The following is a 12,135-nucleotide window of genomic DNA, read 5'->3' as shown; positions in this document are numbered from 1 at the left end:
GGTCTATGAGCGGATTTTAATGCCTCCTCAAGCGTCTTTGTAAATTGAATTGAATGACCTGCAGAATTGTGAGGAGTTATTGCTAAGGATTAATTCCTCATCAAATGAGCTGGCTCCTAATCCAAGAACATTAGATTACATTTTTTTTTAGAAGAGATTGGATTTTAAACAGGGGGGTTTTATTAGGGTGTACCTGTTTTAACGACCATTTTAATTGGTCGATTAAGGGCTTTCATATTTTATCTCCATACCTTTTAAACATCCCTCACACGAGTTTAGGAATACGGTCCTTAGAAAGAAGTTTTATGCAACTAGTGAGGTCCTAGGGGCCAGCACTAAAGTTCCAAAAGAAATTAGATTGTGTCAATACTGTAAAGTCTCTCTTGAAACATTTATGTATTGATTGGCCAGCCCTTACAGAAGCTCATCATGAGTCATTTGATCGTTTTATGTACAGTAGGGAGTAGATTTTGTTGAATTGGTTGTGGATTTGTAAATTTAAATACAAAAGAGATTTCTCCAACTATTGCTGTTTTGGACTTTTAAAAGATGGTTTTATGTATGTAAGGATGTAATTATGTAAATATATATGACTGTTATTAGTAATTCATTGTTACCAGGTTAATAACAATTTAAAAAAAAGATTTTTTTGGAGTGAAAAGGTTTAATGTGAAACTAAAACACACAATAAATAAATATATATATATACATACACACAAACACGCCTGCATACTTTAGATATTAAATGATTGTAAACCTAGCTTCAGGAAGAGAGATTGTTCTTGGAGCAGGTAAGGGCCATAGTCATGAATGGTCCTTCCATCAGTGATGGGCCTCAGGCAGGGTTGGATCTCATAGCAGAGATGGGTCTCTTAACAGAAGTGGGATTCAGGACAACAATGGGTCTTGAGGCAGAAATTGACTTTGAAGCAGGCATGGAAGTCTGATGAATGGGTCTTGGGTGAAGAACAGGGAACAGCCCCGGGTGCAAAGAGGGTGTTCCATCTCAGAGGAATATTGAGCGAGTATCAGAGGGGACAGGCCCAAAAAGAATATTTGTTCAAAATACCCTGTAGAAGGGTGAGCCATGAAAAGGGACTCTCATGCACATTAAAATCAACAGGAAAAGATCTGATAAATACTGAATCGTACAAAAATATCACCCTCATTTGTGCGCACCTGCAGTTACTGCGACTTTGGGGGTGCACAAAATGAGGGCGACATTTACTGTGCCCAAGCAGAGCAGGGGTTGCGGGGATGTCATCCGCTCTGCTTGGGCGCCGTAACGGTATTCCTGGGTTGCTGGGGTGTCCCCCGCTTACCATATTGGTAAGCGGGGGACACGAAAGAAAAAAAAAGAAAAGCACCCTGCGGTGTCAGCTCTAACCCACGTTAGTGGGATGACCTGATGCCGCAGGGATAGCAGGGTGCAGGCGGCACACACAGAAGTGTGCCGCCTAGAAAGGTAAGTTGGGGGTAGGAAGGAAAAGCAGGCCAGGGAAGCGGGCACAGTGATCTATATGATCACTGCGCCGCACCGTAACTGGCGTCAGCATTTCGGCCATCGCAGTTATGGGTGGCGCAGTGATCACATAGATCCATAAATACAAGTAAGACAGACACAAGTGATCACAGTTCAAGGGTGTTTATTGAACAATAAATGCTGTATGAAGGTTGGAAAAACGCCTAATCTAAACCTAAAACTAGGATGGGAGTAAGGGTCAACCATCAAATTAAAAATAAGGCAGTCCTAATGGTGGTGTGTCAAAATAAAAGGGCTTATACTAAGAAACCTTTTGCCAGACCTCACAACTAAAACAAAAAAAGGGATTCTCAAGAAAAGAAAGAAGTGTTCTTAAATAATATGTCAGGATGAGGTAGCCTGGGCCTTCCTTCCCCACGTTTTAAGTACGGGGTAAGATGAGAGCTTGGAGCACAGTACATTTTTGGGCTTCTCCAGCACGAGACGACAGTTCCAATGACAGTTCTCAGGACCGTCGATGGTCAAATCTCGTTTCCTTTGAAAGTCTCTTGCCTTCGGTGCCTGACGTGTTCAAATAATAAAAACCAAAGTTCCTTTAACCAAATGAAAGTTTGTTAGTGTGACAATGATTCACCCCCTGGGTCCACCTCTTCTGGCCGCTGACCCTTCTCAATTGTAATCCATAGTTCAGATATGGTGAAGGTTTCACGCCCTGGGTCTCCCTCTTCTGGGCACTGACCCTGCTCAATTGTAATTCACAGTTCAGATAGAGCGATGGTTTCACCCCCGGGTGCTCCTCTTCTGGGCGCTGACCCTTCACGTATCGTAATCCTCAATTTATGTGTCAGCTCTTTTCTTACTTGGAAGTTTGGATGATGGCTTTACCTCTGAATCTTCCTCTACCGGGCTCGGACCACTGTTGACTGCTAGTACTTGAGTGATAGCTTCATCACTGGCATCCTTCCTTCAAGTTCACTCTTGCCGTCTCTTATCTTTTGCTTTCACTTTTCTCAATCTCGATGACTTTGCACCCTTGGATCCCCCTCTGCCGGGCCCCGACCCTTCTCGGTTCTTAGCCTCCCTTCACCGGGTTTACTGTGGCTCTCAAGCAGGGTGATAGTGGCTCACCCCTGGGTCCCTCTCTTCTGGGCGCAAACCCCTCTTCACTTTCAATGTTCTCTTTTTTCACAATTCAATGTTTTCGGGATTAACAGTGCTTGTACATCAAAGTCTCTGTATGACCACTTTGACGTATTGCGCTGGCCCTCCTACGGCCTTCTGGTAATTGTAGTTTCGTTCAGATGGGGATCAACCAGAGTTTCTTGAGCTAAGCACCCACGTGGTGCCGGTTTCCCTTTGTAGCTGGTCTCCCCTTTACACTTTTACAGTTCTTTCATAGTTCATCAAATCTGGTTCAAAAACTTGCCACTTGGCGATTCTCACTAAACACAGCCCGTTTCTTATCGGTTTGCCCCTCGACTCACCGGCTGTGATGAACCACTTGGCTTTTGGCTTCTCTGTAGTCAAGGCCAGTACCACGGCGCGGGAGCTTCCCTCGCTCCAACATATTTGTATAAGCTAGCCTTGTGTACCGTTGACATCTGCTGCAATACACTGGTGCTATTGATCGCTGTTTTAAGCTCTCTTCCACAAAGGATCCACAGGTCTGGGACGAAAAGGGAAAGGGAAAAGTCACTCTCCTCGCCACCCTCTCGATTCCTGCTGCCTTTTCCTTCTCTTGGACTGCCACACCTGCTTAGCCGCCTTGTCGTGCTGTCTGCCGTGCTCGCCTTGCTCGTATTGTGCTTTCTTACTCCACCTTTTATCCCTACAGGGAGAAAAATATATGTCAGGTTTTTGTGATTTTGGTTAATTGCCTGACTCTGCTTGACCCTCGAGTTGGGACAGGTTGCATATTAGTCCGGTGTCTATTGTGTGGTGCGAAGGTGTTCGTGTCACAAAGGCAGGGGCGGGGGGACAATGTTTATGAATGTCCTACGTGAGAGGATAGGGAAAACGTGTCAAAGGAAGGGGGATAACGTTTCTCACCCGTCAGTGTCCAACTCTCACTACTCAAGGACCCCCACCCAGGTGATCCTCCCTCACTGGTTCACCCCCAGGAACTAGATACAATAGCGATGGCCGTGTCCTGGCCACCTGGATAACGGATCGTCAAGGTTTAGACAGGGAGATTCCTTCAGGTTTCTCACACACTGTGGGCATACATCTCTAAACTGGTGGCTTCAAACTATATACCGACTGGTGGGTCCATAGACATAGATTGTATACCTCAATTGCTGTCATTATTTCTTATATTCATTCTGTTTAAATGTCTCTATTAATAAAAAAGAAAACAACAAAACATGGGTCAAATTGATATGGACACTGTGGGCATACATCTCTCAAGTGGTGCCCTCAAGCTATATAACGACTGGAGGGTCCATAGACATAGATTGTATACCCAAATTGCTGTCATTATTTCTTATATTCATTTTATTTAAATGTCTATATTAATTTTAAAAACTTGGGTCAAATTGCTCTAGACAAATGTAGAAAAACTATTTGAGATGCAGTACCATCAACAGGCTCTATATCGCAACATATAAAGATGTCATACTATGGAGTAATTTGATTTCAATAGAATTTCTCAAATGTACAAGTCAAATAAAGTAGGCAAGCATGATTAAGTCATTCTGAGGAGTGTGCCCCTATTTCCTAATTTGCAGTTTACAATATACTTGTATTGAGCACAAATGTCCTAAAAGTGTTGCATGTTCTATGTACCGTTTATAGAACCAATAGAAACACACTTTTCATGAACTACGTATATTAAAATCCATACAAGCAGAGGGTGTAACTGTATAACACGTATCAGCATATATACTGTGGTTTATAATGTGTACTATCAATGTATTTATTAAGGAACGTCTGAGAACACTGACTAATAGTCTTTTTAACCTTACAAGATAAAATGTCCCACAACGTTACACCTCTATAAGAGTCATTCAAAGGAAGATGCTAAGTTATGATCTGTGTGATAATCAAGACACCCTAATAAAACAGTCTTCACTGGTAGAATACTTGCAAATTAGTACCTTATAATGGCGAGTTACCTTCTTTCACAGCATGTTTTCTCTGGTAGAGGGGGAGCCTAGGTATCTAATGAGATTTCGATTTAATGTTTTGACTACTAAGGATGTTAAAGGTGCATTGCAGAGCACAAAGAGGAAAGAACCTGTACACTATGCTAGAAAAAAGGCCCCTGTGAAACCTAAAGGAATGTGTACATAGAGTAGCAGGGATACTTGATCAGTAATGTTTGATTGATTTGGGCACAACGTTGCTGCTATTTCGAAAAAACAAATGTGGATAAGATTATTATAAAGGAGCCAACATTCATATATTTTCAGTACAATCAATTTTAGTACACATGAATTCGTTATAATGTGATTTATTTTTAAATAAGATACGGTGTTATGTGGGTGAAACATTATTTTAATGTGTGTATTAAGAAGTCTGTTGTGTAGGGTTTAAATAAGAACCCGCAACACAAATACCCTTACAAAACAAAAACATGAAGATAACAGTTTGCCTTTTTTGTTTAAGGATGCTTGTTCACAATTCTTCTTTTAAGTTACTTAACTTCACTGCTCACAAAATATTGTTATTTAACCACTGCAGACCGAGTAGGAATAGGAGGAAAATAATGCCCCACTTAAAGAAATTATGAATCTACGGACAAATGGTCAAAGGAAATTAAGATAAGAATTGTTTCACAGTGTCAGAATCCTCAAATAAGTCACTAATGGTCAACAAAAGAAATCAAAGGTGGTAGGGGGAGGTGGACACAGAAGCAGTGCATGGAAGGAAGACTAGACATGCAGTCAATTATATTTTCTAGTCTTTGTCGTTGCATCACTGGATTTCCAATTATTAATTCAAATGCCCAGTGTTAATTAGTGGGTGGGTGGGCGTTTAAATAACCTACTTGATAAAGAGGTAATTTGTTTCTCATTCTGGTTGCTTTGCAGCTTCGGAAAGGCAATGAAAGGACAGTACTGGAGATCAGATCATTCAAAGTTGAACAGCTACCCCTTAAAGATGTAGCCATCTCAGACTTTGGAGAGACCAACCAGAAGTTTGGATTTGAAGTGGGCCCAGTGTGTTTCAATGGCTAACTGCTAAAGCAAAAGGATTAGCCACTAAAAAAAAAACACTCAAAGAACTCTGTGAAATACTGCATCAATAACCACTTGTGATATTTATCTTCGTTTTTTAAATGTAGGGAATGTTGTGGTATGTGTAATTTCTAGTATGCAAAATGTTCACCCTTGTAGGGTTCGAAAGGTCATTTGTCTTGATGACCCAAAAGAGTCAGTGGCTTTCCACCAGAGAAAGTCTCTGCCTGTATCTTGTATTATAAGAATAAGAGAATGATCTCAGAATGTGTTTTATATGTCAATCAATTGGCCTTGGGAAGTGGAGCTTAGACTCAACTCTGCCGGGTCTTAGATAGTTATTTGGCTCGAAGGAACAATACACACAGTCTTTGCTCAGAGATGTTCTCACTTATAGTACAGACCTGATACTTTGTAATTATTTTTCAGGGAATTTGGTGCTTTTTCAAGGTGCTCGGGTGCACCACTGGTAACTGAAGTCATCCATGTAAAACTGTTCAGCCAAGACAAGTAAAGCATGTGGCATAGCAGCTGGGCCAGGTTTCTGTACATTGCCCAGTCTCTGTGCTTCAGATGCACTGGCAGGCCTAATTCCATCCGTGGTGGATCCATATCTACAATCGCATTTTGGTCAATGCTATTCAGAAAGAGCAGTGTCACTGATGGCAGACATGGTGGACTTAAATTGTGATATTGTGATCAATCACAACAAACTAGAACGTTGGTTCTGGATCAAACAACTGAAAATAACAAGGGCACACATCGCAAGTCATGCTTTTTTTCATGCTTGAACTGTTGGTGGTGGAGAAGCAAAGATAGAAGGCTATTGTTACTGTACATGGACATGATCTGTAAACCCGAATAAAGCCATACTACTTTCTTAATTGGATTAGGAATTGAAAATAGATAGAAATGTACTTTATTTATTATACTAAATGCACATTTCCTGAATAATGTAGATGACCTAAAAAGTCAAAACTAAAACATAGACAACACTATTTGAATGTAGCTGATAAATAAAAACAAAATGTTTAATGATCAGACAGTATTTAGATTAGTATGTGCCTCAAGTACTTTGGCAAAAAAGTTGATGGCCATTCAGCAAGTCAGGTTGCTTTCCTATAAGCACTCAAGATCAAAGGCTCCTTATATTACTTAATCCCATCTTCAGATCTAAATACATTTGTCATCATCACTTGGTGGGATACGGATAACATTAATGTGCTAAAGATTATTTTCAACTAACATTGAGAAATGTATTAATGGCAGACATTCCTTTAAAATTCCAAATTTCTATTATCAACATAATTAAGTGAAAACTCAGAATCAGGCAGTTTCAAATACCAATATTTGAGGTGCCAACTATAGTCACTGTCTACAAGATTCATACCCTTATTGACATTACTTATTCCAAGCAGGAACTCTCTGAACAGTCAATCTGGGATAGCTCTCTGATATTCAGGTCGTAGCATCTCAGCTTAAAAGATCAAATCCAATTCCTAGGCTTGTTCAAGGCTAATTCTACCATAAAGGGTGCCTCATTATGGATTTTCTGGAAAAGAGAATCTTGAATGATCTGTCTTTCATATCAGAAAAGGAAATTGACTTGGTTGTCTTCTGTACAATATTATCCTGGATTTGAGCGGGATCCCTAGAAATCAACTTCAAAGAGTCAGAAAGCCAACTGGCTGAGTCATTGATGCTTTCATATATCTTGCTACAAATAGAAAGTTAGCACTCAAGTTTATATTTTAATAAATAAATGGCAATCAACATTTTCAATTAGCTTTGGACTGGTTCCCCTGAGCTGTGCCAACACAATGTCAGTCTGAATGTCTTTCTCTCTAACTAAGGCACTTTAAAACAAAGAAGCCAATTACACGATCTGGTAATGTATCAGGAATATAGATTTGAAAGTCCAGACACTTTGTGGCATAGAGTGGGAATCCCACCTTATTGTAAGCAAGAGCAGTGGCAAGAAAAATATGAGTTTACACATTCCTTGTGATATTAATGGTTAACAATGTGTCCTATTGTTAGATTAGTAAAAACAGGACAGAATACCGGCACGTTTTTTCCTTCCACAAGGTGCTGAAACGATTTATGTTAAACTCCAGCAAACACTGGGCTTCACTTTTGAAAAAAAGACTGGTAAGGGGCTTCCTTTTCAATGATGGAGAATAATGTGGATCGCCAGCATACCTACAGCAGCAGTATTCACGTTTAAGGGAGAAAACCAATGCGACTGAGAATTTGGAGGTGAGAATAGCTCCTAATAAAACTCCTTTATTCATCGCCCGAGGAATTCTAGGTGCAACATGAGACCTAACAGCTTCATTTTCTGCTTTTACTTTTTAGAATGTTTAGATTTCTGTGAATGTTTTCAAATGCAAAACTGAAAATGTAATGTAGCACACCACTTGAATATACGACTCACTTAATATTTCTCAAACATATGCATAACAATGTTTACTTTCCTTCATTGCAATTCCAAAAGGCAGCTTTCATATCTAAAAGATCAATGCTTTTCACATCCAGAACTACGAAAACATGATCACATCCATACTTCTCTGGCCTAATTTTCATTAAAACGAAAACAATAAAGATGTAATGAACAATATATTTTAACTTTGGGTATGGCAGACTGGGGCCAGTGCAATGATCATGTTCTTCGAGATGGGATCCTGCCAACCGATACTGGGAAGACACAAGCCAGGCTAAGAGGTTGAAGGTGCACAGTAGGGACAGCGTGTTTCTGATTATATATATGGTGCTAAGCTTCTCTATAGGAATTGTCTTAATTGAAGCACTGGAACACTTTGGTGGATAATTTGATTTACCAATGGCGGTGGGAAACACACGACTTGGGGTGGATTTGAGTTTATGTCTATTTGAATGCTGGTGCTGGGCATTTTCAACAGTGTTCTTAATAACATCTCTATCAACTATAATAAGGGAAAAGCCACCAATTGCTCCTTGCATTACCAAAAACAGCAATCTGACATTCCTATCCAACAATTTCTACAGCTCGTGGTCATGTAGCGCATTTATTATGCATTCTCATTCCAAATTATATCCCTTTTAAGGGTAAGAGTTATTTTTGTATGATCAAATTAACCATCATACTTGCTTTAGGCTTTATTGTAACTCACCACAAAGTAATTTGTATTTTTGTCCCAACTCTATATACGCACATCTACTAGAAATGATTCCAAAGTCATCAACGTGATTTGTGATTGCTATATCTGCTGTCCATACAGCTGGGTGAATCGCTGCCTGCCTAACAGCATTTCACTTAAAAATGAAAATGAATACCCTACGTCCCTATATCAACACCCAGTCTGTCTTAACCTCCCACTTCAACACTTTCCAGACATTAGGCCTCATTACGGGTCCAGCGGTAACCCTGCCGGTGCCTGACTTCCCGGTGCCACCGGCTATTCCGAGTCCGGTGGCCAGGAAGTCAGGCACCAATTATTTTGTTAGTCCCCATTCCCATGGAGTCCTAGAGGACTCCATGGCAATGGGGACACTGGAGCACCGGCACCAATAACAATGGTGCCCGGTGCTTCCGTGGTCTGACCCTGGTGGGTGGGACGGGACCCGCCCGCAGAGGTGTAGTGTGCCGGTCCAGAAACAACGGTGCCAGTAGGCTTACCGGCACCGTTGTTTCCAGACAGGCACTATTGTAATGAGGCCCATTGGCTTTCACTTAAAATCCCATCTTTCTTACACTTTTCATTGCACATGTGTATATCCTGTTTTTCTATAAAACTCTTATCACGCATGAAACCTTAGGCACACAGTGAGAAAGTGATTTAAACAACATTTGGATTACACAGTTTAATTAAGTGTTGAACCTGTGCATGTTAATTATTTGTCCAGGTTATATTACTGAAATGTTCCACTTGACCACATCTCCATCTCTTTGTACAACACACACCTCAACAGTGTCCTTTAAATTGTATGTGCTTTTTTAATATCCCCAAAATGCCATATCTAGTTTTCTATCTAATGTGTTATGTTCTTCAATGATATCTCCCAACATCCCAAAAATATCATACCTAGTTTTCGGTCGAAAGTTTGATGTTCTTCAATTTTATTACCCAACCCACCTGTGCAATTGAACTCTCACACTTAAACTGGTGTCACACTTTTTCTTTTAAGCAGAGGTGGGCTAGGCTGTTTAATTATTGTTTGGCATATGAGTAAGCAATCCAGTTTCTAAAACTAGCTTGCCCACTTGACCAAATTGTGTGAACATGAGCAAATCAGTTAACTCATTGATGCACTAAAATGCAAAGCCGTCCTTAATATATTTTTGAATCCTTTAGCGGAGAAAAGTAGCATAACATTAATGTAATCTTTTATTTATTTTTTCACCCATTAACGTTTACTGTTTTCCCTCATGTACTCCTGTTACATCAGCTTATATTTATCAGCTTCAAGGCACCTCTATAAAAAAAGCAGTGTTTTTCTTTTATCTTCACCCTTTTATTCTATCCTTCCCTTCACATGAAAAATGAAATTCTGAAATTTCAGATGGGGAAATTTACTAATCAAAGAATTCTCTTACAACCTTCTGTGGCAAAAAAATAAACCGTTGCAAGCGCTGACCAAAAAGACCAGTTTATACACTGAGATCGCTGCATAAAATTGTCAAACACTTATCCACGTCACCTTACCCTGTAATCCAGATGCATCCACAAATCTGATAGATTGAGGTTTGGTACAATCCACCCATTTTTATTTGTGTGGCATAAGCATTCCCTCCAGCAAATATTACCTGTTAAAAACCTGTTGACCTTGCCACTGCCCTGGACTTCTCATTAAACACTCATTCAACCCTTGCTTGAACCAGGCCACTCCCAGTCAGCCTTGTTCTCCCAGGAAAGAAAAACCGCCCGCACGTTAAGACCAAAATGTCAGATATTTGTTTGTGTTTAACTTGTTCTTTTTTATGGTGCTAGCATTTGATATACCGAATCTGTATTACAGCCTAAACCTCAACCCAATATCAGACATGTTATTTTTTGTGAAATAAAACATTCCGTTTAATGATTTTTGTCTACATTCAACTTATTGTTACCTGGATGTTCACTTGCTTTTAATGTTTACTTTCTTTGGATAAGAGTTAATATACAGGGAAGAGAACATTGAAATACATAAGCACTCACACAAACATACAGTATACCACACATAGACAACAACCTGCAGAAACATGCTTGTAAGCATACAGGATAATAATACATTCTTATTAATAATACATTCTTATATATTTATTTATTTATTTCTGGGCACTATTAAGCTCCTGGTTGCAGGCTAGAAAAGCCTGGTTAGTGTGACACGAATTGCTGACAGGTGTTCCTTCACATGTCAACTGGTCTCAAACTAATAATACCTATGTGGCATTGGGCCTCATTAGGAGTCCGGCAGTAGGTGTGCCTGTAAAAACCACACGGCTGCCGCCAGAGTCATTTTTTTTCCCGGTGCCCGCCAATGGGCCCTTACCGAGGCATTACAGCCCCGGCGGTCCCGGTAAATCCTCATTGCCGGGCGCCGGATAATGTTGCTCCCCATTCCCATTCGAGTCCCACTGGACTCAATGGGAATGGGGAGGTTGGATGTACCGGCACCATTCATGAATGGTGCCGGTGCATCCGTCAAGGTCTGCGAGCGGATGCCTTGACCTGGCGGGCGAAAAAGCACCCGATCGCGGAACTCGTAGTTTGCCGGTCCGGAAACAACTGTACCGGCAAGCTTACCGATACCGTTGTTTCCGGACCGGCAACCTCGTAAGGACCCCCTTTGACTCCTGAATTGTATCTATTATGCACATTATCAACTGGGAAGTGGCGTTGATGAGGATCCCTGTATATCTGGGGGCCTTACCACAGGATATTATTGGCCTGCCTTGAGAGCCCTGTGAGCAGGGTGAAAACCCCATCTTGTCCCTGTGTCTCTGGGCTCAGCCCACCAGTCGCCCCCCGAATCCCCACCACATTTACCCTAACCGCCTATCTCCTTCCCCACCACACTTCACCCACATTCATTTACCTCCTTCTGTCTCTCACGTAAACTATGCTGTGCCCGCTGCTCACCGGGCTGGCCTGCCTCTCCCCTCCTCCTGCAATGGCCACCATGGAAAGGGAAAAGGAACTGCAAGTAGTCCCTTCTAGCTTATGCCCTTAACAGATTAAATTTGAGAGCCCTTCACACATCTTAGTAATGTTGGACCATTTGCACATTGGAAATAAAATTAAGGAAATGGGGTGATCACTTTGTCTTCTTGGCACAGTGTAAAGAGGCTGGATCGCTCCGATTCATCTTGCAGATTTGATGGCCGCTCGAAAAGCAGATTTCCAGTAAACCAGCTAAATATCAGTGGTTTGTATATACCAGATGCATTTTCTGGTTAAGGCAAACCTTTCAGGAAATTGTCGGGGAGATAATACACTATGAATAGGAGCATAA

General features: G+C 41.0%; 1 protein-coding gene across 3 annotated transcripts in view; it reads left to right on the top strand.

Annotated features, from left to right (window-relative positions):
* The window catches only part of COL5A3 (collagen type V alpha 3 chain), an 899,023-nt gene extending 888,301 nt beyond the window's left edge, over nt 1-10,722 (top strand). For all 3 annotated transcript variants that reach the window (XM_069604041.1, XM_069604040.1, XM_069604039.1), the window contains one exon: nt 5,515-10,722. In XM_069604041.1, the coding sequence (XP_069460142.1) occupies nt 5,515-5,661 (147 nt within the window). In that variant the 3' untranslated portion in view covers nt 5,662-10,722. The remainder of the gene's footprint in view (nt 1-5,514) is intronic.
* Nucleotides 10,723-12,135: the final 1,413 nt, after the last annotated feature.

This window comes from Ambystoma mexicanum, chromosome 3q (genome assembly GCF_040938575.1).
Source record: "Ambystoma mexicanum isolate Mex_15411 chromosome 3q, UKY_AmexF1_1, whole genome shotgun sequence".
In the NCBI taxonomy this organism is placed as follows: domain Eukaryota; kingdom Metazoa; phylum Chordata; class Amphibia; order Caudata; family Ambystomatidae; genus Ambystoma; species Ambystoma mexicanum.
Note: the sequence above shows the minus strand (reverse complement) of the source record. Positions and strands in the feature narration are given on the sequence as shown.